The sequence below is a fragment of the Phyllopteryx taeniolatus genome, chromosome 22, assembly GCF_024500385.1.
Source record: "Phyllopteryx taeniolatus isolate TA_2022b chromosome 22, UOR_Ptae_1.2, whole genome shotgun sequence".
NCBI classification, from domain to species: domain Eukaryota; kingdom Metazoa; phylum Chordata; class Actinopteri; order Syngnathiformes; family Syngnathidae; genus Phyllopteryx; species Phyllopteryx taeniolatus.
The window spans coordinates 6,087,216-6,114,025 of NC_084523.1; the positions used below are offsets into that span (position 1 = coordinate 6,087,216).

General features: G+C 44.0%; 1 protein-coding gene and 1 long non-coding RNA gene across 9 annotated transcripts in view; one reads left to right on the forward strand and one right to left on the reverse strand.

The window, feature by feature from the left end:
* Positions 1 to 26,810, forward strand: part of grm8a (glutamate receptor, metabotropic 8a) — a 125,016-nt gene that overhangs the window by 31,879 nt on the left and 66,327 nt on the right. For all 8 annotated transcript variants that reach the window (XM_061761478.1, XM_061761479.1, XM_061761474.1 and 5 more), the window contains exon 3: positions 22,369 to 22,585. In XM_061761478.1, the coding sequence (XP_061617462.1) occupies positions 22,369 to 22,585 (217 nt within the window). The remainder of the gene's footprint in view (positions 1 to 22,368; positions 22,586 to 26,810) is intronic.
* Positions 22,739 to 24,241, reverse strand: LOC133471689 (uncharacterized). The gene is made up of 2 exons (XR_009786313.1): positions 24,058 to 24,241; positions 22,739 to 23,606 (listed from the first exon to the last, which is right to left on the reverse strand). It is a non-coding gene; the product is annotated as an uncharacterized LOC133471689 (long non-coding RNA).

Here is a 26,810-nt window from a genome sequence, read left to right on the forward strand (position 1 = left end):
TCCCAGCGCTTTCGTGTCTCTGTGGAGCCATGAAAGAAATTGTTCCAAAGATTTTACTGAAAACAATATGGGCATGTCTGGCGTGCCAGTAGACTTTGCATAATTTCGAAACGACACAGTGAACTTGTGCAATGCAACGCCACTGCAAAATGTATTGCCTCGATGCCTTGACTTTCATTCTGTGACCAAATCATCTTTCCGCATTGAAATGAATTGAAATGCCATTAATCCATTCCAGTCAGCCAGCAAAATTAAATTCATTTTTTTTTTTTTTTTAATTTGGCTCTATTTGTGCTTTTGTTCCGAATGTTACGGCAGGTCACTTTACAGTATTCAGCCTCATTTAATCACATTTTCTGTACATTTTCACAAAATAGGTCCCTCAGCTCCAGTGAAATCGCAGTCTAATAGTTTCTCCCATAATGTTGTGGTCCTGGTCCTTGTGCTGAAATCTTGTGTGCATGGCAGCATGGCAAAGGTGTCTCTAAAAAAATTAGCCCCAAATAACTTCCTGGCAGAAGGCATCTTACGTTAGCTTTCACATTCAGCCGTGCTGCTTTTTCCGCCTTTTTTCGGTGTATCATGGAGCAACCTTCTACTCTCCTCAGTGCTCCCTGTATCAGCTGTGTGCGTGCGCATGTGTGCGCGCGTGTGTGTTTCTCACACTGAGGGCAGTGTGCCAAGGGGATATCCGGCTTTTGCCAGCTCACTGACCAGTTATTGGTCATTCACCACGGGGTTGTCCCTCCACTTGCAGGGGCAAGCAAGCACGCACACACACAACAGCATGCTGCGAAAAGGAAGTGCAGTACACACTTAATCCATTGCCACATGAAAAACGGGTTTTAAAAAACAAAAACACAGTTTCCCCATGTCTTTGGCCACACGCAATTGACATAAGGTCCTGTTTTTGAAAGCTAGCACAGAGGAAAAACCCTACAACTGTCATTCTTTGGTGTTTAGGATTAAAAAAAAAATATATATAATTTATTTATATAATTTATATATAAATATATCTGCATGTTTCCTATTTTCCTAATTTCGCCATGACTGCTATTGCGTCTTTCAAGAGATTGACTTTCTTTGGGTTTCCGATTGGCTAAAGTTTTTCCTGCTGGAATTCACCACCTGTATGTGGCAAGAGCTTAATATATATTTATTCATTTTTTTCGTGTTATTGGAAATTGCTGGTGGCAATGTTTTTGTAGGTACAGGATATTTGGACAATACGGTGGGATCTCGAATTACGAGTGACCCGACTTACAAGTTTTTTTTTTTTTTTTTTTTTTTTTTTTAATACGAGCAGTCACTCCCAGTTTGAAGTTTACTGTCACTAAACATAAGACGGAGAATTACACATTGTGTGTTTAAAACAACCGCATAACTTCGCCTTATACGAAAGTCTACTAGCTTAATGCTAACACACGATGGAAAGACGGAACAAAACAAGCATTCTTGCGGTTAAATTGTAAAGCGCTTTGAGGAGCTTAAAGGTATACAAGTGAAAACCCATTTAACCCTTTAGGCAACGGATAGTTGAACACAAATGTTGCAGTAACACATGTAGACAGAAATTTACAGCCATATTGTTTATCCTCTGCAAAAAGTGACTTACTGCAGCTTACTGAATCAGTTGTGAAACTCTTCACGTATGTCTGTCTTGGCCAAAGTGCTCACACCTGAAGGAGCACAATGTGGGAGATAAAATTGTTGAGTTGAGTCTCGTTTTTGGAACAAATTTAACTTATGAGTCAAGGCACCACTGTCGCTTGTCTTAAATGTTCTGAAATGAGTTGGAATGCTGCACACGAAGATTTTGTTATTCTGCAGTGTGGTTGTGTATTCTTCACACTGCATATTGCGCTGGAATTGCTTCCGTGCTAACCATGTTACCTCCATGTGGAGCGAGTCTATCGCGCACTTTAATGTGACGCCGCCTCCAGCAATTTCAGCGAGGAGGGATATTGTCCCCGGCACTCTCACGTCGGTGGGTGCCATAAAGATAAATGCAAAACACACACGGGCACGCAGTCAGTCACGCTTTTCGTCTGTCAGGGTAGAAAGCGTTTGCCTGCAAAGGAAATGGTTTGATGATGCAAGTATCCTTGAAAACACAAACGCACGTCTCCTAAATTTCACTGACATGGCGATGTGACAGAAAACATGTTTTGTTTTTAACATGAGCCACCTGCTACTTGGCATGGCGAACAAATAAAGGCTGAGTTTTGTGTTCCCCTTGTGGCCTACATTTTGTTGCCACTCTACTGCAAGAGCATGTTGGCAACCGGTTTGAAAAATGCTGACACACTCTTTTGGGTGTATGAATTCTACCGCCCCACAGACTCAAAGTTGAGAAAACTTTGGAATAAGCTGCCTGTATAAAGAGAGATGGCCTCTGAGGTTACGGTGTCAAATTAATGTTATGTATTGTATAGAATAGTAATCGAAAAGTGCTGGAGACTCTCTTATCCTCTTATTATATTTCCTTTATTTAGTCAGGTGATGCAATTGAAAGCATTCTCATTTGCAATGTCGACCTAGCTGCAGACAAAAGGAGTAAAACAAAGAAAAATAAAAGCAAATGCATATACAACAAATTATACAATGTGATAGTTACATATTTACATAGCACAGCGTGAATAAAAGGTTCGTAACTGGCTAAAAACAGGCAGTGATTTACAATATCCCTAAATTTTTAAACGATATTGGCATGAACAATTGGAAAGATGACAAAAAGTAGTGCAGACTTTGGGAACATAGAGGTTCATAAAACTGCTGGAACAGAGAGTGTGGGTGGTGGTATGCATGGTGAGCAGTGAGTGACGATAAGGTGGTGGAAGTTTATTGGCTTGAGTGAGGATTTATTCGTGAATCATTATAGTCACTCAATGGACAAATGGACTGGGACCCCTCGGATCGATTAACTCAATTAAGAGTCCCGTAACTTTCGTAGTAGTTACCGCACCTTTTGGTCAATCCCCCTAAGGCAATAACATTAGCAGGCTATCATCAGATGCAAGATGGAGGAAGAAAAATGAAAGGATGCTGGAGGAGAACATTGGTCACACTTGAGGGGACGGGAGGTGTTATTTTGGGCTCCATCGCAGCGTGCGCTCGCTGCCGGCCTCGTCCCGCCTCTGCAGACGCATCTGTTTGTCTTGCATCAGTGTCCCTTCAGCCCTTGTTCCTGTCACTCCCGCTCGCCTGGCTCCGTCTTTACTCCCTTTTCTTCCTGCTCTTCCGAGCAAACGGCATCCATCTTTTCTCCTAAAGCCCTAAATCAAATATTGATACTTACTACTTTTGTTTGTTTTCAGGCTCCCAATTATCAGCCAGTGTATTTAAGCATAGAAATCAAGGAGGAGTAATGGCGTTCACAAGACGTGACTTCCGATTTATAAAAAAAAAAAAAAAAAAAGCGAGGATGAGACGCAGCCGTTGGCCTTTGCCCCCGCAACATGTTAGCTTTCACTCCTGCAATTATGAATGCCAGATTCTATTAGCTGAGGCAACACTGATCAAAGCCCCCCACTCCCCTCCACGACTCCTCCCTGCAGAGGTTTGCAGTCAGACATCCGCCACCTCATTGGTCATCTGCTGCTTCCTCGATTAAATCCTCCCACGCTGCAGCCACTCATTGGGTGCTGTTGGTAAAAGCACAGCCATCATTAATGCATCGTTACCTTGTTGAATCACTTCAACATTAAGGAGTCACTGAGTTGATAAGAGTTGATTGTTTTCACTGTCCCTGGATTAGTACCAAAGTGAGCACTGTCATTCATTCCTTTTTATACTTACTACCTGTTTTTGTAGACCTCCAGATGCTGAATGAAAGTGCAAAAATGTGTGTTCAACAGTGTTTGCATGCTAATGAGCGTGAAGCAAGCAAGCAAGCCAGCCGTAGTAGCGCAGAGCAGAGTGGTCCTGCGTGACCAGTTGCTTCCGAAAAGAGGTGTTCCAGCCCCCCGTCTGCCTGCTGGGGAGGCTGTAGCTTGAGGGGCTTCCTGCGAGAAGAGGCTGGTCTGGAAAAGATGACCAGCCGGGCTGAATAAATGGCCCCTGACAGGGTGGAAAAAGGCTGAGAAGTGGTAGGAATCTGTTGAGTTGGGGCAGCGGTTGGCCCTGTGGGAGAGGGTTGATGAGGCCAGTGGAAGGAAAGAATTTGGAAAGAATGTTTCGGCTTGTGTGTGCTGGTGTTGGGGAGTGTGTACGGGAAAGAGTGACTGCCATTTTGTGCGTAACAACAAAACCAGTGACAAGAACCAGTCTGTGCTCTTCAGACTAGTTCATCTGAAGATTTTTGCCTGCAGTCATACGGCTCTGCTATCTTTAAATCTTTTTCTTTCTGTTGTTGGCCCATGCGGATCTCGTTTTGCATTCAGCACAATCTACCTGTTGCTGTACCCACAAATCTTCACGACCCGTGTGCTTGTTTGTTCGTGACACGCTTCTTTGTCACATCAGTCGTGCCATTAAGCCAACGTGAAGGGCAAAAAGATGGAGGGATTTGTCACATTTCAGTGGAATCAACTGCGACCTTTGATGGGCTGCACTTGCTGAATAATAAGGTAGAACTCCTCTGGCTGATTTTAGCAAGGCAGCAGTTAATTTGGGTAAATTACAGCATTTGACAGATTCCTTGGTGCTCTCGTTTGCATTCCAGCCATCTGATTTTTCTTGACAGTTTGTTGGTTAGTCTAAAAAAGGGGTCAAACCTTTTGAATGCGTCAGTCCTTGAAGAAAACGTGGTAAGATTTATTTCCGGTACCCTTTGGTCCTGTCCATCATGGAGATGCCTTGAGTCTGGTTTGGAGCAATTAGGGCATCAGTAAAAATGGGAGTGTAATGGGTGAATTCTGAGATTTCTTTGCGTACCAGGTGTGTCGGAAAGGTTCCAGGACTGGCGAGATATCTTAAATTCAAATGAAAGATTCTTCCAGGATCCTCTGCAGCTCAGTGTCCAGGGCCATCTTGATGTCATACTCATCTTTAAAAATGGTTTGATCCCCTTGAGCTTCGGAATGAAGGGGGGGAGAAATTGGCACAGCTCTTTAAGCTCGTCCCATCCTGACACCTTCAGACAGCTCTTTCATGTTCTCTTCAAAATTATACTTGTCTGTTGTTACATTTGGGATTGGTCTGCAACAATTCCTATTTGGATCAGTCTTCCTCCTTTATTCTGACCATCTGTCGCTCAACCACATCAGACAGCATCGCCTCAAGTCCCTCTTGGTTCTTCCTTTGTGAAGGACTTGAACACAGAGGAAAAAAGCCCACTTCTTTCGAGAGAAGAATGACGTGTTTAGCTCCATTTTATTTATTTTTTGATTTATTTTTTTTTAAATTCACCCATCCATCCATTTTCTGAGCCGCTTCTCCTCACTAGGGTCGCGGGCGTGCTGGAGCCTATCCCAGCTATCATCGGGCAGGAGGCGGGGTACACTGAACTGGTTGCCAGCCAATCGCAGCCATTTTTAAAATTTATTTTTTTTCTGACAACACTCAATGCTGTGCGTGATCTGCGGTGCCTCTGTATCTGTAAATTGTGCAGTCGGTGAGCATATGCTTGCGTGTGTGCGTAATGTATGTGCAGGTGTGTTTGCAGAAGCTCGGGACACTGTTGCGGTTTTCACGTAACCTTGCAAGACTCTTTGCTCCCCTTTGTCCATCTTGCCATCTGCTCGGCATGACATTCAGCTTCAGCAGCTCAACATAGATATTTGTCCTCGAAGGGCGGCACTCGTACTATCTTTTGGATGCTGTCTAGGTTAAGTTTCTTCGACTAAGCAACATTCAGACTCTAATAAGGGTAAAGACAGATTTCAATGCTAGTTTTTGCTCTTTGGGGCTTGAAAATGTATTGGCAGGCATGCCAACCAAATGTGTCAGCAACAGGTGGCGCCGAGCAGAAGGCACAATAACAGTGGCAAATTTTTTGATTTTTTGATTTTTTATTTATTTTTTTTCCCCCTAAATTCAACACTTGGATATAACTTTCACATCACAAAAAATGACTCATGTGAAAAGTTAACCCAAACCCCCAGTATGCATTTTTAAAATTATACATTTAATACCACTGGCTTTAAATTTTGAAATCCATAAGTTAGGCTCCGCAAATGACCTTAAAGTACGTTTTCAGAACAACAGTGGAATTGGAGCATGATGAGCCCAAGTGGCCCAAAATAGCTGCACTTCTCATGCACATATTGTTTAATGATTCAAAACAATCCGATTAATCGATGGAATCTTACAATACTCGATTCAGAAAGTATTGTATCTGCAGTCCTAATTGACTTGTTTTCTAGTCGGAAGGTATTTGGATATTTGAGATGACTTTAAAGCATCGATGAACATATTGTAAATTCCACTGGGTAATATTTGTATTTGTGGCTTTGCCAGCAGCAGGAATTCCAAGCGGTCCAAAGTCTCCCAACCAGCAGCTGCCAGTTGGACACGAATGCAGCAAACGCACACCTACACCATTCTAATGAAGAGTTCCCGCACTCTGTTGACTTGTTCCTAAATATTGATGGCAAAATGAGCAGGAGGACAATTCCCGACTCCACAGCGGGGAAGCTAAATATCTCCGAGAAGAGGTTGGAGTTTGCGGAGGGGGTGGTGGGGAATATGGAGCCGACTTTGCTGAGTCGGCACAATATTCTAATTAGTATCTCTGATTTGCTTATCATAAATATTCATGTTCGAATCCGACCAGGTGCTTGCGAAGACACTTCAGAGGTTTTCTCAGTCCCCGCTGGTTCCGACCTGCCCAGCGATATTGCATTGATAGGTGCTGTCACACACACACACACACACACACACACACACAAACAGGCACACGTACACACACTCGAATGCGTGTGTATTCATTCATCATTCATGCATTCGCAGGTCGAAAGTGTTGGATTTAAATTTTCCTCGCCCTTGACCTTCACTCACCTGTCCGCAATGAGATGCACACATGCAGTCAGCTCTCAAGAAACGTGTGTGTGTGTTGAAAGGTCTGTCGCACAAGTGACTCATCTCTGCTTATTACAATTCTGCACGCTGCCTTTGCAAGAAATCCCCAAATGTCTGCCCTCATACAGGCCGAGGGGTGTAAATCATATCGTGATATAATAGTGAGGTCAGATTAAAACATAATTCAGTGGTCAAAAAGTCTCATTTAGTCACTCATTTGTTGTCTTTAAATCAGTGTGTTACCCTCTAATGAAGTCTACGACAGGTCGTCAAGCTCCCGGTAACAAGTCACCGTTAAATATTCGATCGATGTTATTGGAAGCTTAGTTCGCTCCATTGTACTGAAATGAGGAATCATTTTCATTTCATCTGTTTGTAATGATGATTCGGTGTCAAATTGTGTGGGGTGATTCATCTTGAGGCCGTGCTCGGAGCTCCATCGTGCGTGCTGAAGGGCCTCGTTTGCAACAATGAACTGCTCGCTGCACTAAATGAACAGAGACAAAAATATACAATGTTAATCCTCGCTCAGTGAAAGGGATACATTTGTATTTTCAAGTCGACACGTTTTGGACTTCATATTGTAGTAAGCATGTTAACCTAAGAACCCTGTTGAAATGAATGACAGGCTATTCGACTTGGAAAGTCTGTCAGTACGTATTCTTTATCATTTTAGCTCACAGGATGTTTGAACTTCTTGAGTCGATTGTCATTTGGAAGCAAGAACAATAGATTTTCAATGGATGGTTAGATCCTATATGTTTAAAGTTGCTATGATTAGTTATTTTCAGGCTTTCAATGGCAACAGATCACTTTTAATCATCTTCACTGCCTCGCAGACCGTCGTAGCTTATATGACTCAGTCACGTAACACAATTGCAGGGTCACTACAAAAAAAGGAGGGAATGCTTAATTGTGGCCGCCCAGCTACAGACCATGTTACATGGATTCTTGCAAGAGTTCCGACTGGCTGTGAAGGTGTCTGTGTGATTTGTGATTGGATGTGAGTCGGAGGATGGGGCGACTGGAAGGAGGATGAAGAGCGAGAAGCACTCGATGGATATTTTTAAAACAGAGGTTGTTGGTCGTCTACCATTCGCCCCCGTTTCATCGTCGAAGCAGTCTATATTCTGTTCTTTGAATTTGCGAATTGAAAGGCCGACGTGAGGATTTCGAGTGTTCGTTAGATGGGCATGCATAGCACTTGCGCTTTTGTTTGAGTTCAGACATGCTTTATCACAATTTTGAGGTGATATACCTTAAAATGTTTTTTGAGCACATGGCCAGTCAATAGTTTTGAATGGTTTGTCATGCTCGAGAGGCTTGGTGAAGAAACGGTTTGCCACCTTTCCCGACGGCGTCCAGTGTCTCAGTATGAATGGCCTTTTTCGGTCTTTGCTCATTTCATCCAAATAGAACAGCTGCGAGGGATTAACTTGAGCCAGTGTGGTTTGGCACAGTGGTAGCAACAGTCCAGCCAAAGAGTGTCGCAATCAAAGAATACTTTACAATTGTGCTACATGTGTGCTAATGCGTTTACAGGCCCTTGACCCAGTGACAATTCAGTAATCTCTGACGGTATTGAATTACACATCCAGTCCAAGGCCACTCACCTCAGGCACCCTTGGGTGAATCCTTGCAAACACAAACAGATTCCCTTTCAAGTGCAACATTCCTCGAATGATGTTATCTGTGGGGGGAATAGAAAAGTGCATGCTCGCACACATTTATCTCCCGGACATGCTCAAGGTGCTCGTCTGGCTGAAATCCTGCTTCACCCAAGGGCATCTTCATCCCCGATGTCGTGTTTGTGTACTCGTGTGCTGTTGCCACGTGTAAGAACATATGTCACAGGGAGACTGGGCATTTTCTGAAGGACCAATCTAGCTTTGAATAGCTGTGAAACAGGTGTTTTGGATGATCACACTGGTTAGGGAAGAAATGTCCAAAAGAGAGCCTGAGTTTTCAGTTCTTTTTGCTAGATTAACTCAGGCTTTTAAACTCTGCAAGTTACTGCAGTGAACCCGTTATTTGCTGCGAATAGTGAAAATTTATTTTCCTAAAAAGGGTTTATAATTGCGTAAATATGCCAAAAGATGGCCGATAAGTACTTAGAACGGAGATGATCGTCATGCACCTAGCATGTACACAATCGTGAACCCATGTTACATAAACCACTGTATTCAGTAAATTATTCAACATGAACAAACCAGCTTCACATGAGGCTCATCAGCAGGATCAGCTAGCACACTAGCCGACATAACACGCTAGTGCAAACTGGCACGACATCACCAATAGGCAAACAAATGTTTGCACTTGCACTTTCCACAAACCGTATTGTCATTAAACTCTCCTTTTGGCTTTTATACTCACTCATAAATGTTTGTGAATACAGCCAAATTGTAACAAAAACATCTCAAAAGGAGACAAAAACATGATCAATGAATTAAATCTAACAAGATTTCACCAGATGGCGCCAAAATAATACTTTTAAATAAAAGATTTCAATATGCGGATTTGCGAATGCCAAACCATTATAATACGTGGGAATTAACATTAACTTTTTGGACCACCAACTTTGTTCGGAATCCAGCATTGTCTTTTGGATTTAGAGATGGGACTGTGCGAGACCGGTCCTCTAGCTGGCCCAACAGTGGGTTCCGCCCGTCAGATTTTGATCGTCACTTACTGTCGATAATGTGTAACATCTTTGTCAACGCCGCGCATGATGCCCGCGGTGACATGAAGCGATCCGTATCGCATTCCCTGCGTGAATTCCCTTCCCTCATCTGTGCCATGTAATATTCCACCTGAATTATACATGTGCAATTCAATATTTATTTCAAGTGGTATTTTGGAGGAAGAGTTGTGGCATGTTTGCAAGCGTATCCCACGTGGGAGCTGCTCACTATCAGACCCGACGTGTTCCCTCCCTCTCGGCTATCAGCGGGCCTTGAATTATTCGTGCCGCTGAAAATCTCAAGCGTGTAACAACAATGGCGGCGGATGTTCAAACGAGACAGTTGTTCCTCCCGGGTCCATGTCATTCTTGTTTGAGAAGGTTAACATAAGAATACCAATGATGTGGAAAGCGATCTGTGTAGGTTCAACTTTTAGTTGTAGACTGTGTGTGTGTATTTGCTTTAGGGCAAAGCATCACAAAGGATTCATCTGCATGACACGCATCAATGAGGCTCATCGATTGGCCCTGCATGGCCTGGTGAGTTTTGGCCAAGGATGCCTGCAGCTTTACATCCTCCCTGACAAGTTGCTCGTTCGGACATCAGCTTTACTAATGTCGGAGCACTATCTATCGACCCATAGCATTGGTTCTTGGTGGATATTGTAGTTGCCCTGTATTTTATTGGAAAGTTTGAACATAGGGCCTCTTGGATCCTCAGCTACCAGTGTTGAATTCAGCAAGACATGAGAGAGGCAGGGATTCAGTTAAGAATGGGAGCTTCATGGTGGGGTTCTGTTGGCATCAGTGATCCATGTCATTGTCCCGAGCCCTAGCCAGTACCTGGAAACATTTTGCTAAATGGGGCGGTTAAGTCCGTTTTGAGAAATGACCGTTGCAAAGATTTTGCTTCAACCTTTTTTGCAATCCAATTGGAGTCTAATCGTTTAAGCCCTACATTTGGCAATATTGCAAATTAGGATTCAGTAGGATTATACTAACAAAACTCAACGATGTTGAGCTCTTTCCACAGCAAAGTAGTTATGATTCAAACATCAGCGCCTACCCTCATTGCAGCCAAGTAGTACACCATTTTTTCACCAGCCATAATTAATCAACTATTGCGCACTCTTTCTTGATGCTATAAAAGTCGAGAGTTTAAATTGGCAAAAGCCTCCTATCATAAGTCACCGACAAAGTGAGATGACCACAGGGTACACCAAACTAGACCAGTAATATTTCATTTTCTTCTTGATATGAAAAAAGGCAAACCCTAAATTAAATCACCCGGGCAAGATCGAATTTGTGACCCAAGCTTTTCCAGCACGTAGCATATTACTGGTGACAAACCATATAACACTCCCCACTTAGTGCGGTATCGCAGGTGTTGGCGCCAGCGAACGCACGATAAATCGCGGATGCACACAAAGGCAAAACACGCAGGCTCGTCGATCTGCTGCATGGCGCACATATGCACCCGTCACACCGCATCGAAATGAAACATAAATAGTTAGATTTATCCACGTGTTCTCTCTCCCACCAATCAGTCACTTGCACTGAGGCGGTGCTCCACAATGGGCATAATATCCCTGACTCTGAGCCTCTTTGGGGAAAGCCCTCGCCGCGGCCGCCGAGCAATTCCAAACACATTTCCACAACCCGTTCTCCCGCGCCACAAACAGACATCCATCACACCGGACAAATAAGACGTATTGGCCCGACAGATACAGTAAGGGTGTGTATGAGAATGCACGCGAAAGCGTGCATCCCGGCCACCTTCGCATCTCAGCAGAGCCGTCGTGCCAGTCAGATCCGTGCCTTAACGTCCAGATATATTTTAAATGATCTCCTCTTTGGGGGAAAACCTCTGCGTTGTGGCTCACAACGAATAATCATGTCACTTGGATACACACACTACTTGAAATGCAGTTGGATGTGTGTGAAAGGACGAAGGAGTTGGGTATATTTGCTCGCGAAAGGGTGTTTCAAAAAGCGAGCAGACTGGTCGCTGTTAGGATGAGGGCTGACGCTTGAAAAGGTTGTTAACCTCACTGCACGCCAACCGAAGTGCAGCTGTACAATAGCGTTACGCAACACATGCATGCCCGTTGTAGAATTTCATGGCAATTTAGAATGAATATACGGTGGTACATTGAGTCACGAGTGATTCCACTTACGAGTCTGCTAGCTTAATGCTAACACACAATGTAACGGTGGGCTAACAAATCTAGCATCAATATCGCGGTTATAACCCTTTAAGCAACGGATATTTAAACATTAATAGTGCAGCAACAAATGTAGACAGACAATATAACCACTCCAGGCATATATTCTTTATCATCTGCAAAGAATTATTACTGTTACTGCAATTTACTGAGTAGTTATGACCGTTTGTATCAGTATGTAATCTGCTTCATGGTGGCCAAGGCGTGTACAGTACATGGAGCCGGACAATGAATTGATCATGATGTGCAAACAAATTCTTTAAATTCAATTTGTGTTAGTACTGTGTTTTTATAAAGTACAGTTGTAGAATTCTAGTTTTCTTACAAAAACACAATTTTACACTTTTTGTTGGTTTTATTGGGTGGCTGGAGCATATTGACATTTCCATTCATTTCAATGGGGAAATATGATTCGAGATATCGTTTTGTTATGAATAAAACTCGCAAGTCAAGACACCAATGTGTAAATATAGTTGATATATTAATATACAAAAATAGGATTTAGCAAATTGATGGAAATCTGGACTATAATACACTGTAAAGGTTTAGGAGCCAGACTTGGGCCATTGTTTCCCTGACCAAATATAATGGGACCATAAAACTAAATATATTAATGTTGTGTATTAGCTGAAGTGGCAAGTAAAATGTCCCCAAGGGTATTAAAATGGCATCGTAAGAAAGTAAATAGTTTAACGTCTTACACTTGCCTCTCTTAAACTGCAATGGAATGAACGCCCATTTAATGTCCTTATTTGTTATAGTCTGCTGTGGGGAAGGGAAAAAAAACCAAAACGTAGTCCCATACTGTACCACTGGACGAGGTGGGTTGGATGTGTACCATTACTGAATATAAGGGACTAAGTGCTACTGTTATTGTATTGTCACCAATGGACAAAGTCGCCTTTGCGTTGCCGTCCTCTTCACCGACAGAGACAAGATTGAGTGATAGATGAAAGTGGCCGTCCGTCAAAAAGTGCGCTCCCGTAACGGATGTCGTGGTTGTCTCTCGCAAGGCTGACAGATGGACTCAGGCGGACTGACAGGAATCGCCGAAAAGTCACCAAGTCATCTGTCTTAAGGCGAGAAGAGATGGGAGGAATGACACAGTAGCAGAGGCTTATGGGATGCGTCGGAAGATTCCCCCCCCCCCCCTCCCCCCCAATCTTGAAACATTTTCAGGAGTTATACGTGAGGATGATTGCTTAAAAAGTTTGCATCCGCAGCCTCGCTTCTTCTGCGGCCGTATGTCAGAGTGAGGTGCTGTCAGAAATTGCTGGAAATGAGCGCTGCTTCTGTGAAGACGTTTTGATCGGCCGGCGCACTGACTCAATCCAAATTGACTCGAGGTTTTGCAGATAAAAGGTTTAGTGTAACGCCGTGGAGGTCGAGGTTTATAAAATCCTTGAAATTGCCACCAACGAGTCTGTCTATCTGAAATGTAATTCAAAATACATTTAATATTTGAATTAAGAGATCTGCCGGTTGCTGCCAAGTAGTAATTACTGAAGGGTACATGTCCAGCAAATATTCCTCACAATTAAAAATGGACGAATCAATTTCAAGTCATTGATTCAGCTGGTTTTCTAGGTTCACAATTGTAACATTTAGCTTGAAAAGTTTTCCACTTACTTAGCAAATAAAACCAAGGGAGTTACAGTCCCGAAAATAGACTAATCAGTTTTATGCTCCCTCATTCAGCATCAGATGGGCACTTGCCAGACGATTACCTCGTTGGGTATAACTTCATGCGCAGCCCTATTTCACCGACTGACTTCCAAATTTGCTGACGTGCGAGACTTGAGCCACTTAACAGCACTCATTAAGCGCTGACTCATGTTTTTTTATTTATTTTTTTAAACAAAGAATTGAAAGCCCAAAGTGAACTCATTCAACTGACAGCAAGCTGACCTCGGCGTGAACTCCCATCGTGTTGAAGTTGGGTACTGTGTCTATACTCACAGGCCTCATTTGGTACACCTGCACAGTCCAATGACGTGCCATGACAGCAATTAAACTTAAAAAAAAATAATAATAATAATAATTTAAAATGTTCTTTAGGACCTGTTCTCACTCTCTTGCTATCAAGAAAGAGGAGACTATCGTATAACATCACTTTGACAGAGAGCCAATATATGGGCCGATGTATTCTCGCATACAGCACAGCATCTTACCTGCAATGCTGCTTAAGACTTGCACGCCAGCTTTCATTGACGGCTCCTTCAGGCGATCACCGGCGCGTTTGATAACGTGTCACTTGCAGGTCGACGGCTATCAGGGAGTTGCGAAGATTTCTAGCAGCGCGACGGGAGGGGAGCCTGAGTAATTCCAGTTTTTTTTTTTTAGCCCTCAAGTTAAAACAATTCGCTGGCTCTGATCTTCTGAGATGACTCCAACTGTCATGTGTACGAGAGAGTTAAAGAAAGCGCGGTGCGCAACACGTGTGGCAGCAAAGGAGGATTGTTTAGGGAGATGCGAATGGAGGAGAGAAGTTGAGAATTGGTGCGAATAGAATAGGGAGGGACGGAACAGCACTGAGCATGTTGAGTGGACGCCGTTGCATGGATACCATGGAAACAACCTCACTGACTTTATTTTTGCGTAACCAGCACCACATGTTAATCATCTACCCATTTGTTGCCCCTGAATTGTTTTCATCTCACCACGACATTTTGGAGAATTGTTTGCATCCAGTTTTGTGGCAACAGCGTGGGAACGGCCGGTCCACCTCTAAACTCAATTGACCAGCCATTTTCAAAGCAGAGTTGCCCTTTTGCCAGCCATTTTAGAGCATTTTGACTGGCCAACAGAATATTTTTTGATGACAATATAAGAAGCAAACCTACCAAAATAGTCAACCCTTCATGAGCAAAAAAATATTGTTAAATAAATAATAAATTAACTTTTTTCTGCTTTTTGTTGAACAGCAGTAGAAGAACATGGATAGGTTTCACCTCAAACGGGTTACTGACCAAAAAGCGTTGCAAAGAAACATATCAAGCAGAACATTGACTTTGACACTAACCTATATTTGTTTTGTGACACCCAACTGTAAACCAACAAAAACACGACAGAGAGGGCTTTTGATGGCAAAATAATTTATATGCAAAAATCCAACAATAAAATGAGCTGCGGGCACGCCGACTCACTGCGTGGCTCCAATTGAACGTCAGTGGCTGTTCGAGTGTGAGGTACTTAATCTTGTCTGACTGCCAACATGTTGGCATTTCTCTCCCTCATCAACGTGACAAGTAGAGATTTGTCGCCTAGTCTTTATCTTCTACTTAAAAACTGTACTGATCTCAAATCCAAAGCAGTTTTATGGATCGTCTGCTTTACTGTACTTATGTAAAATGCACAAAAAGCACACATTTGTCGGGTTGTTGTTTAGTTTATTTGGCAGCCTTATTCAATAATATGGCGCATGCAATCAATAGTGTTCGGAAAGCCAATCTACACCTCAAGCGCAACTGCTTTCTTTTTGACTCATTTCACATTAGCTCCTCTCGATGTAATATGCACGGCGGCTGGCGAGGGCGCTGAGGATAGGACGGCTCAGGACACCTGCGGGGATGCGAGGCCAGAGGTGTAAACAAGCCAGGCGGGAAATAAAGGCGGGAAGCGCTGGCGGGGGAACAAGCGAGTGGAGATGAAAAGACGGGAGGGAGCGAGCCGAGGTCACGTTTGATGCGTAGTACGTTTTTAGATAAGTGGCGAGCAAATATTTGCCGCGATACATCAGATGACTTTTTAATTAGCAATTGGAGGCGATTCATGTGCGTGACCGCTTTATACGACGGATAAACTCAGCACAAAGGGATTGTCTCGGGGAAAAGGTTGTCTGCTGTAAAAATCAGCTGGCTACAGGTTGACTCTCCTCTGAATGACACCGTAACAATAATTGCCAAAAGTGGCATTCATGTGTTTTGAGGGAAAATGTCAACGGTTATTAATTAAACAGTCGTCGGGCGCCGCACAGATGAGTTGACCTTTCCAAAACCTTTAGTTTTTTTTTTTGCAAAGACAGATGAGGACGGTGTGGGTAAAAAGCTGGGGAACGCGGCATCGCCCCGCCTTAAGCCTGATCTTTACCGAGGTGAGAAAACCAAAGTGTGGCGAGCTTGTGGAAATGAGAAACATGAAAAGAGAAGTGTGAGTGGAAGCCAAAGCAATTGAGCGACTGAAAATAGGATGGAGGATGTGAGCGGAGTGAGAAATTAAGCTGGAAAAGTTAAAGCCGTGTGGAAAAAAACAAACAAGTGGAGAAGAAACAGGATGCACATAAAGATGCTTAGCAGAATACAAGAACTTGAAGTGGTGGCCATGTACTGGAATTGCCAGAATGGAATTCAGTGCCCAATCAGATTTCTCTGATGTTATCCCCTATATTGCTCTCCCCTACTCAGAATTGCTACGATGTATTAACTGGCATCGCAGTCCTCACTTCATTTATTTTGACTCTCAGCATTCTTGCAATTTCTGGTTTATCTGCAAAACAACTCCATTTTCTTTTTCCCCCCACTCAACCGACTGTCATCCCATTTGTCACATCACACACTTTCTGTTCCTTTATCCATTCCCCCTCTTCATTTTTTTGCATTCAGTTCTGCATATTTCATCCAAGTATTACGTCTCGGTGACATTTATCTCCCCATTTGTCATCCATCAAGCTCTCTCAATTACTGCCTGACTTCCACATAGCCCACCTTTTGTCTTTTTTCCAAATCTTTCATCTCCCCTTCACTGCACCCTCAGAAGAAAGCCCCCCCCCCCCCCGTCCCCACCATCACCACTCATGAAATAATTCATTTATCCCTCTTCCCCATTCATTATCGTGCCCACCCCACTTTGCTTCTCCCACGCAGCCTTTCATCAACAGGCCTTTTGAGTGTGAACAACAATGCTTGTTTATCACTGCTTTTGCGTTATTTACCAACTCCGCCATGTTGCCCGCAAGATTACCCCAAATCCTCTTTGACTGAGGCAGCTCGGCTAAATGCAGTGCGCCACCTGTGGGAAGTTGGCTCTCCAGATCACTGCCTCAGGGCCAGATTGTTTGCTACGCCCCCGTGCACGATTCCCAAGAACTTTCCCTGGAGTTCTAGCGTTGCCGACCCCGTCTGCCCCTTATCATTCCCCGGGAACCCTCTTCTGCCCCAACCACGAGTTCTGCCTTAGCACGTTTGCCTGTCCCTGTGGCTGTTTGGTGCTTTGCTATGTAACGACAGCAAAAACTCTAAATCCTTCCCAATCTTCAAAGACTCTTCATCTAGACTTTGAAGTTAACCTTGAAATTTACTATGCTGCTGCTCACTTGTTTGTTGCTGGACTAGTCACAGTTAAGTCGGTTCCAAATATTCCTGCATTTCTACAAACGTCCGTGTCATATCTGGCCTTGGCGGAGGTCTATTGCACTTGCCACGAGCGACGCAAGGTGGCCCCAACTTGCATTAAATGTAATTGGTTTATTTTTGAGCAGTCAATAAAGCTGCATACACAATAAGGTTTGTAATCCACCTGAGCGGTTTTATCTGCCGGCTAAAATATGAACGCTTGACTCGTTTTTATGCCACAAGATGGGTGACTATGTGAGTATGCTATTTATTTCTTTCTTTTTTTTATATGGCTCAAGACAACATAACCAAGATGGCCCTTCCCTCATAAGAGAAACAGATGGTAAAAAAAAGTAGCCAACGTGTGACTCAAATAGTGTGCAAGGAGGTGTGTTGCTCAATTGGGAGGCGTTTTTGGGAAACCTTGCTTCCCGGTACATTTCTCCCTAAAAATAAAATGATCCCGCTTCCCCAGAGAGCGCACGGTGCAGATGACGAGGCGGTCCTCCAACAGTCTTGACGGTGCTCTCCCCAGCGGCTTGTGCGAAGTTGCGAGTGTTTCGCTCTTTAATGAAGCCGAGCTACTGTTGATAGACTTAATAGAGCAGGGGACACGTGCATCAGTTTGCCCTCTTTAAAGGCACCGCCAGGAAAGTTGGAACAGAGTTTGCACCTGTGAGCACAATGGTTCAGTTCATATTCTATTAGGAACACAATGGCATTCAATGGTGAACTCAACAAGGTCGAGCAATCGCCGTCGCACTTCCTGCATTGGTCAATGAAAACATTACATTTGGGCTTGTTTCTTTTTGGTTCGACTAGCTCAGCAGCACGATTTACATCTTATCAAGGCGTTTTTGGAAGCCGGGGAGGACAAACTGCAAGCGAGCGAGAGGGCAATCACGGTCCGTGCTAACGCTGAAATTGGTGGGTTTAAAGCTCCAGCTGTGCGCGCGTCCTTTCGAGGATGAAGGGCAGCACCTCAACCGCAGCCAAAAAACCTGCAACGGGTTGAATTAGTCGACTTTTTGGAGGACTCTCTGTCGTATCGCCCATTTGCGCGGCATCCTAATGAGTGGAAAACATCTTTACCAATTGTCTGACAAAGTTAAATGTAAAAAATTCCAAAGAGAATTATGAAAGTTGTGTGATTGCAGCACTGATGATTTGCGTATGAAGAGCTGTCCTTAATTTCCCTCCAGTTGACCTTTTTTCTTAGCAGCAGGTGCAGATTCATCACCTCGGCCATAAATTGTTTCCAGATAAGTGTGTCCTTTAATAAGGTTCCTCTTGAAATTCAAAGTGACCCATGCGATGAGTTGCTATCGCCACTCCGGAAGCCAAGCGTTCCGTGTCGCCGTCGTTAATTCAGTGTCACCCCGAGCGTGTTGCCCCCGTGGCTTGGCGACACCTTCAATTTTAGCTTGTGCCTCCAGGCAAATGTCACACGACTGACGCTTCTGTGTGCAAAAACACAGTTCCCAATATGGTTGGCTAATAAATAGTTAATTGAGCTGAATGCCAAAAGTGTGTGCAAAATATGTCCTTCGAAGGCCCCCCCCCATTATATCGCAGTTTATCTTTCACACCGGTGCTATATCGCAGATTTTTAAGCATTGAACAGTTTTTTGTTTTTTTTTGTAATGAGTTTGGAGCGCACAGTCGCTAAGTCGTTTGTGTAATCAGGAGGGAGGTATAATTATTAATTAGTGATTTTGGAGCCTTCAACATGGTGTAATCCTGACTAAAGCGAGGATAAATAGGTGAAAGAGAGCATGTGTGCATTTCAAAACAGGCTTTGTCTGCCCTTTGTCTGGCCTCCTTTTCACTCTCATCACTGTCGCTTATTTATTTCCAACCCCTTTACGATCTTCGATTGCTTTCCCCCCATTTAGGTTTTCACTATGATAGGTTCCTCATTCCGTCCTGTAAGTCTATCCAACTTAGTTTGTTCCTCAATTTTGTTTCTTCCTTTTGTCTGTGTGCTTCCTTGACATTCCCGCTTATCATTCCCCCCACTCTGTTATTGTCTTGGTTCTCTTTGGCTCCTATTAAAAGTTTCCCTCTTGTTGTTGTCTCTTCTGTTGTTTCTCTTTTCGTCTTCCTCTGATGCTGCCCCCGTGCTGTTGTATATCTTCCTTTATAACGACTTTTTCCCTCACTTTTTCATCTCTTCATTCCTCTTCTTGTGTATTTACCCGTCAACGTAAAAAAAAAAAAAAAAAGTTCCACACAGTGATTGTACTCAAGAGTGCCCTGTAATGTGGGGTGCAAGCGTGGTGCACGAGCACGCGGAATAAAAGGGAATGCCGGTGTCTATTAGCGTCCTGATTCACTTAGCTGCTAATTTACAGCAGCCACACTTTTAAAATGGACAGTTGTGGCTCTAACAGTTTCTAATACTTTATTTTAATGACACTTGATTAATAGGATGACCCGATGACATTTTTATTTATTTTTTTCAGTCACTTGCTTGCGTCTATGTATACAGAGTCCTGCTCCGATACCTCGGGAATGCATTAAAGAAAAAGAGTGCATCCAAATGGTCTCAACTTCAACTGAAATATTTAAGAATCCAAAAGTGCGTGGAAAATTCCTGCCAGGGCCCCCCGCAGACTGTAGCGATCCCCTCTCCCCAATTAGACCCTGCACCTGACTTGGCCCGCCGAACACGAGTTACATTGCTAGCATTTAAAAACAACTCCTCCTCCTTGGAAGTCTGCAGGCTTGAGCCAATTAAAACAAGTTAAAAAGACGGACTTTTGACTTATAGGTTCTCCTATCGATTAGTTTCTTAAGTCTCCTCCAATAGTTTCTTTCTTTAGAGCAATTTATTTCAGTGTATATCTGGACATTCTCTTCTGAAACCGTAGAGAAACGGGCATTTTTTTCAAATCGGCTCAGTTATAGAGTTGTCATTTTAGTGAAAAAAAAACAAAAAACAAGTTGCATCAACCAATTAAAATGCTCGAATTACGACTAAATATATCCACATAATCATTCACAAGATTCTTTCTGTGAATTTGGACATTTTTATTCATAATGCTGATCCACCTGGCACTTCCACATGACACTTTGTGTGTAATGTAAAGCGAGCGCATGCATGTGTGCAATTCAGTCGGGTTAATTAGCTCCAGACCGAGGCCATCAATCAGTCTCGAGCTCGCAACGCTGCTCACGACAGCTCCATTACTGCAAGATATATATATATACGCACGCATGCACGCATGAAAACATTGCATATGTTTCCACACGCGTTTCTGTATGCCCACAAAGAGCACGCGTTATAATTAACACACGGATAACGGCTTTGTTGGCTCGGTAAGGTCACATGCTTGCACGTGGCAAATGATATTCTGCGAGGTTCCTTTTTCAAAGAGCACTTTTGGACCTCAAATTTCCTCGATTTCACCGCAACTCGCAAAGAGGCATTTCAAAAGGTCGCTTTATCTGAAGGGTACTGGATGATGCGGAGCAGAGAGAGTTCAGTTTGCTGACATTTCTCACTGTGGTGCAACACCACCGCAGCTACTCCTACTACTTATTTTTTATGGATATTCTGAGTTGAGTTGGACTCAAAGAAATCAGGCTAGTGTCACCATGCGAACTACAAAATCTGACCTCAGCCAGCAGAGGATTTTTCAAACAATGACATTCTATTTTTATAAATGCAAAGGCGTGTCTCTAGCACTAATTGAAACTCCTTTTAAGCAGGGCAACGCGCATACTTTTTCTCCCTTAATCTCACACACTCTTCTCAACACACACGCACATTCATTAGAGCAAATGGAATTATGGGAGGATTGGAAGCATAATCTCCTTCCCCGGTGGTGTGGGTGAACCAAGCCATTAATTTCCCTGCCGCTAGCGCCCAATTCCGCTCACTTTGGAGGCGAAAGAGCGGCGGAGTCGCTCGCATCTCACACCACATGCTCGACTCTGCGTTGTCGCTTCAGCGTTTCACAAAAAGTAGCAGAATAACTGCAGTTCGGTGAAAAAGTTACGTTTTGTGTGTTTCTGACCAATTTTTTTGTTTTAAGTGCAGAATCCCTGCATTGTTTGCATTTTTGCACAATTTCCAACATCATTTATGAGTCTCCACCACAGCTAGTTAGCCCCTCTGCATGTTAATGACTCTGGACTGGGAAATAAAACGGCCCCATTTGCATAATTCTCCATTGTCTGCGCATTTGTGAAATGTAAAATGACAAAAGATCAAAGCAGCCAGTTTGCACAGGTCACTTGGCCACGTTTCCGCCGCTCTCGTAAACATCGCGTTTCCTCGCCACCGCGCCTTTATTTCCTCTTTTAAATGGATATGTGAGCACAGATGAGAGGTGTTCATTAACGTGCGTGAACACGCACTCATTGTTTCACCAATTGTTTTGAGTTTGTGCCGCCGATGAATTATGCATCCTCGGTTTCACTGCACAAATATCATTTACGACGGTTCACGAGGTAAATAACCAACAAGACACTGTCCCGGTATGATAACTGTCACTTGTTGTTTTTGGCGGATATAATGGATGGCCCGGAAACGGGAAGCGCTGTGTACACGTCGCACATAAAAGTGCAACGTGTCTCGCGCTGTATCGGTGACCTTTAAAAATAAATGCCAACGTGAGGATGCAAAGTGGCAGGTGCGTCACATCTGACACTAAAAGGGGAATAAAGACATTGAGTAACGGGCATTTTGAAATGTTAGACACACACATACACACACTCCATATGTAATTGCTTAATGTCATCCTGATCCCAGTTGGGTTGTGCTCAGCACTTCTGAACCTGTGTGTGTCAGACAGCTGACACTTAAATGTATGTTTGCCTTCAGACTGACACTGAGCGCTTGCATTCTCGCAATGAATGCTAATGAGACTTCTATTTGGTGTGTGTGAGTGTGTGTATGTCGACCAGTACACCCTTTGAATGCCCCCTTCTATCAGATGTCAAATCTGCCCGTCATCCATCAAACTCCTTTAATGTTACCCATCACGAATACACGTGTGTGTGTGTGTGTGTGTGTGAGTGTGATTCAATCTGCTCTCTCAAGTTATGCGCAAGTGCGACCGCATCCCTTTATCATCCTCAGTTTTTTTTTTTGTTTTTGTTTTGGTCAGTCCGGCCTGAAGTTGCAAGGGTTTTTGCTTACCTCGTTTCTCTCTCGCCCCTCCAGATCCCTCAGATCAGCTACGCATCCACGGCCCCCGAGCTGAGCGACAACACCCGCTACGACTTCTTCTCCCGCGTGGTGCCGCCGGACTCCTACCAGGCTCAGGCCATGATGGACATCGTCACGGCCATGGGGTGGAACTACGTGTCCACGCTGGCCTCCGAGGGCAACTACGGCGAGAGCGGCGTGGAGGCGTTCGTCCAGATCTCACGAGAAACTGGTAGGAACCCAAAATTTTCTATTTGTCGTCCGTTTTGACAGATTTTGGCTGTAGTTGGGAATTCCTTGCCTCAACAAAAGTCCCTTTTTTAGTAAAGGTTTGTACACCCGGACACAGTATGAAGCAAAACAGGACTGTATATCAAACAAAGGGTGATTGATCAAAATTGATCTTTTATTCACCAAGTTAACAGCAGTAAGGGAACTGTCCTCATTCAAATGCGACGGCCCCCCCCAACAAGCACCCAAACAGTGGTCCAAGTCTTTGTGGTGCGTTCACAACCAGTATGAAATCACAACACCCCTTAACTTTAACAACCATGTAGCTACAATTATGAAGAATAAAAAATAGAATCCACTTTAACTTCTTGGCTTACAGCAGATGCAGATGATCGTCTCAGAAATGCCATCCCCCGTGCGCTCTTTTTCCATTTATCCAAACGAGCAACAGCTTTTCGACTTTCTCTCGGTCCTTTTGAAGATACTGCACTTTCTTGACGGCGTCAGCAGAAACAAACAAAACATTTGTTTCTACAATAGTATTCATTCTGGACTTTTCCCACACCCGGACAATGGGGCACTCTCAAGCAGACGTGCCCAGTGGGAGGCTCCTCTCCTGTCTTCCATCTTTCCCTGCGTGACGTGCGTGCAGTTACAGCCAACAACGTGGCGCTCTAATGCGGCCATGTCAGCGGACTTTCCAAATGGGAATGTATTTTTGGTGTGTGCATAGCTACCTAGCTAACTGCATGTCACAATTGCACTTGATAAACACTGATGCAAACAGGTGGTCTAGTGGGGGAGCAGAAACAAATCTTTGAACTGACTTTACAGGTTCTTTAAAGACGGAACAAAAGTCTGTTTTGATGCATAACTGTTTTAGCGTGTCTTAAGTGCTTTGACTCATGTCAAATGTGTATTTATTTTGTGGAGATGCCTCTCAAAGGTGAGTGAAAATGAAGGGAAAAGCCAACACGTGGTTGCGTTCTTCAATGGCTCTTCTCATCTTGAAGCCCCACAACCTGAAATAGACATGGATGGAAATAAATGCAATCTAGGCCACTTCCGTTGGTATCGAAGTGCATTTTCCCCCCCAGGTTGGTGTGTTCAACTGTGTCATATTGGATCATGCATCTATTCAAAAGTAGCTTAGCAGTGAATGGGTACAATGAAGTGTGCAGTGTTAAGTGTCAAGTCACAATCACTCCCGCATTAAGGGAGGGAGAGAGAGAGCAAATTGCATGTGCGTAAACGAGTGACACCTTAAAAGTGAAGACTGGAAGCGCCAGCCAGGTTTTTCTTTATTTAAAATTGTATTTATTTTTTTATGGCAGACGTCCCTGCGGAGCATCACGCCGCCTCACATCAGCTCATGAAATGCGCCAAGTGATATTGACGGATCAGAAATGGGGCCGGCTTTCTTGTCTTATTGGGAAAACATCACTTTAGGCAAATAGTTACTGACTGACGCACCTGAAAACGTGGAGGCTGTATCGTCTCTCTCGCTGATTCCTTGCTCTTCGCTCAGTGTTTGTGCACGACAGCTGTGTGCTCAGGTCTGCGAGTGTCCATTTCAGACTCCTCTCTGTGCATGTTTGGAGCCGGCTTGCCTCGGGGTTGTGAGCTGTGGCAGTCAGCACATTGATGTTTACCATGGTGTCGTGTGTGTCGTGTGTGTGTGTGAGAGAGAGAGGAGTCAGCAGATAGTCTGCCGTGTGTGTGCGTTTGTGCGCAACATGCTGTGACAGCAGTCAGTCACTTGTTTACACTCGGCTCATATGAACACAACTGAGAAAATCTCAGGCGAAAAACAAGACGAGATGGAGCAGAAAGGCTAAAAATGGCCGGATGGTGGTTGAGGGGGGGGGGCGGAGGGGTAAACTGGAGTTATATGTTCATTAATATTGGTGTGCTCTATGAAGAATTTAAAAATGACAGAAATGTTTAAAGTGGCTTAACAGCATCTCCATTTCACAATGGCGGACCTGACATGGCTGTGAAAATGTATTTGTTTGTATGTGACTTCCAATATGCAGCTTGGATGTGTCAATCCAGAATTGATTCGGATGTAAAACTATGCACAAATCCAGCATGTTGAAATGTAGAAAAATATTCTTTATAATAAACTGTATGTAGTTTGGCCAATTTGCGGTGTGTACGCAGCGTCAGAAGCTCTAGTGTTGAACGACGTTTAATCCGGATCAGTTTCACGTGAAACATGAAGCATTGCAAATCCATCCATTTTCCTCTCATTAGCACGACTGGTAAGATGGAGCCTATCCCCCCTAACTTTAGGTGAGAGGCGGGGGACCGGTTGCTCTCCAATCTCCGGGCACATGTAGACAACTAATTCACATTCACAAGCTGGAGAGATTTGGACTCTTGGCTGGGTTTAGAAACTCCTTGGGATCCCCCTGGAGGAACCAGATGAAATGGCTGGGGAGAAGCGTATCTGGCCTTCCGTTTCGGCTTCTGCCCATGCGACCCGACCCCGGATAAGTGAAAGAAAATGGATGGGTGGAAGGGTTTTGGTCTTAAAGAATAAGATTGTATTTCCTTGGGATGTAGATAATTGTTGGATCTGGAACTATTTTTGGTAATACACAATCCCAAACTGTTGCTTTCATAGCTGAACATGATCGTTTTCATGTATCCCCCAAACATTTTTACCTACTTTGAATACAAAATTCAACAATTCTTGTTAGTGCATCTTTTAAATCAGAGACATTAATATTGTTGCTAGGCACCCTCGGGGCCTGTGAAAACAAACAACCAACGTCCCACCAACACGTGCATGCTTAGAGAAAAAGCTAAACATCTTTTTTTGTGCGTGCAGAACTGCAGGGAATTTCTTGATTATTTTGTGATTTGCAGCGCGATGATTGTAGCCCTACGTGGCTCTCCGCATGCTCACGGAGAGCATCCATTTTAATTGCCGCACCATTGTTTACTCTCCAGCGCGAGCGCCTTTGCATGCTAATGTCGTAAGCATGCCACGAACGAACGGGGCCGCTGACGCGGTCGTCATGGCGATCGGCGGAATGCCGCGGCATTTCGAGCGGGAAGTGTCCTACTTCTGTGTGCTGCCGCCGCGCTCGGCTCCCGGGAGGAAGAGGAGCCGATAAAAAGTTTGCCGCAGCTAATTTTTCAGCAAAGTCCACGACAGTCAGCAAAATCTTTGCTTTTAAAACTGACTGCTGTAGGCGTGAAATAAAAAATAGCTTTTTACTTGTTTGAGCAAACTGGAGTCTCATGTCGGTGCATATGTTTGCCTATTGTTATTGCTGCTTGTTGTTGTGTTGTCACCTTCAAAGTAATAGTGACTCATTGACTCTTAGATTTGATCCAGGTTATACACATGGTAGGCAGTTTACTGTATGTCGAGGAGGACGAGATTCTTGTTCAGGATGATACTTGACCTCCATTTAGCTATCGACATTTATCAAAGCGTTGATCGATTTGGCAGTTGACAAATGCGGAAGCCTCGGCAGAGGTCTGCGCGCTCCGGCCCGCTCTAGAAATTTAAGGTCTCCGGAAAGCTTTACAACATTGCTGTCAACCACCTCCATAGATTAGATGTGCGCCTCGCTTTCCTCACCACTCAAGTCCTAATAAAACTGAGGGAAACGATGAAAAATTTACTTTGTTTCTTCCGAAGCTGTCGTGTATTCAAGGCGGTGTCGCTGGTTTTGTGTCCTGTTCCGTCGGCGGTTGCTCGCCTCTCATCGTGTCATGTTGCACTTCAAAGCGCCGATAATTCACCTCTCCATCTTTGATGTGCGGTTGGATTTCTTGAATGTAAACGGTAGGGTTTATCTCTGACGGGGGAAGGCCACTAAGTTTAAATCCGCAGTCGAGCGGAGCTTTTCCGCTGTGTTTCATCTTTTTTTTTTTTTTTTTTTTTTTTTGCTCGGCAAAAGATGCAGGTGTTTCAGCGGGGGGGCTCCTCTCGCTAGAAGGAAGCCCTCCCTCTCCTGTGAACCTCCTGCTGTGGAAATGGATGTATAAGGCCTGCTATACCATTGTTACACAGCACAGTGTAGAAAATACGGCAAGCTAAAATGGGCTCAAAATAACGGAAATGTTTTTTAAACAAGACATGACCTACTCTTGTCTGCGATCTACATTCCTGCATGACCCACATAGACAAACTGTGACTTGTGGCAGAAGAAACCTCACACTGGTGGCTCTGCTGAAAGCCCGACAGTCTGCGACCAAGGCTAGAA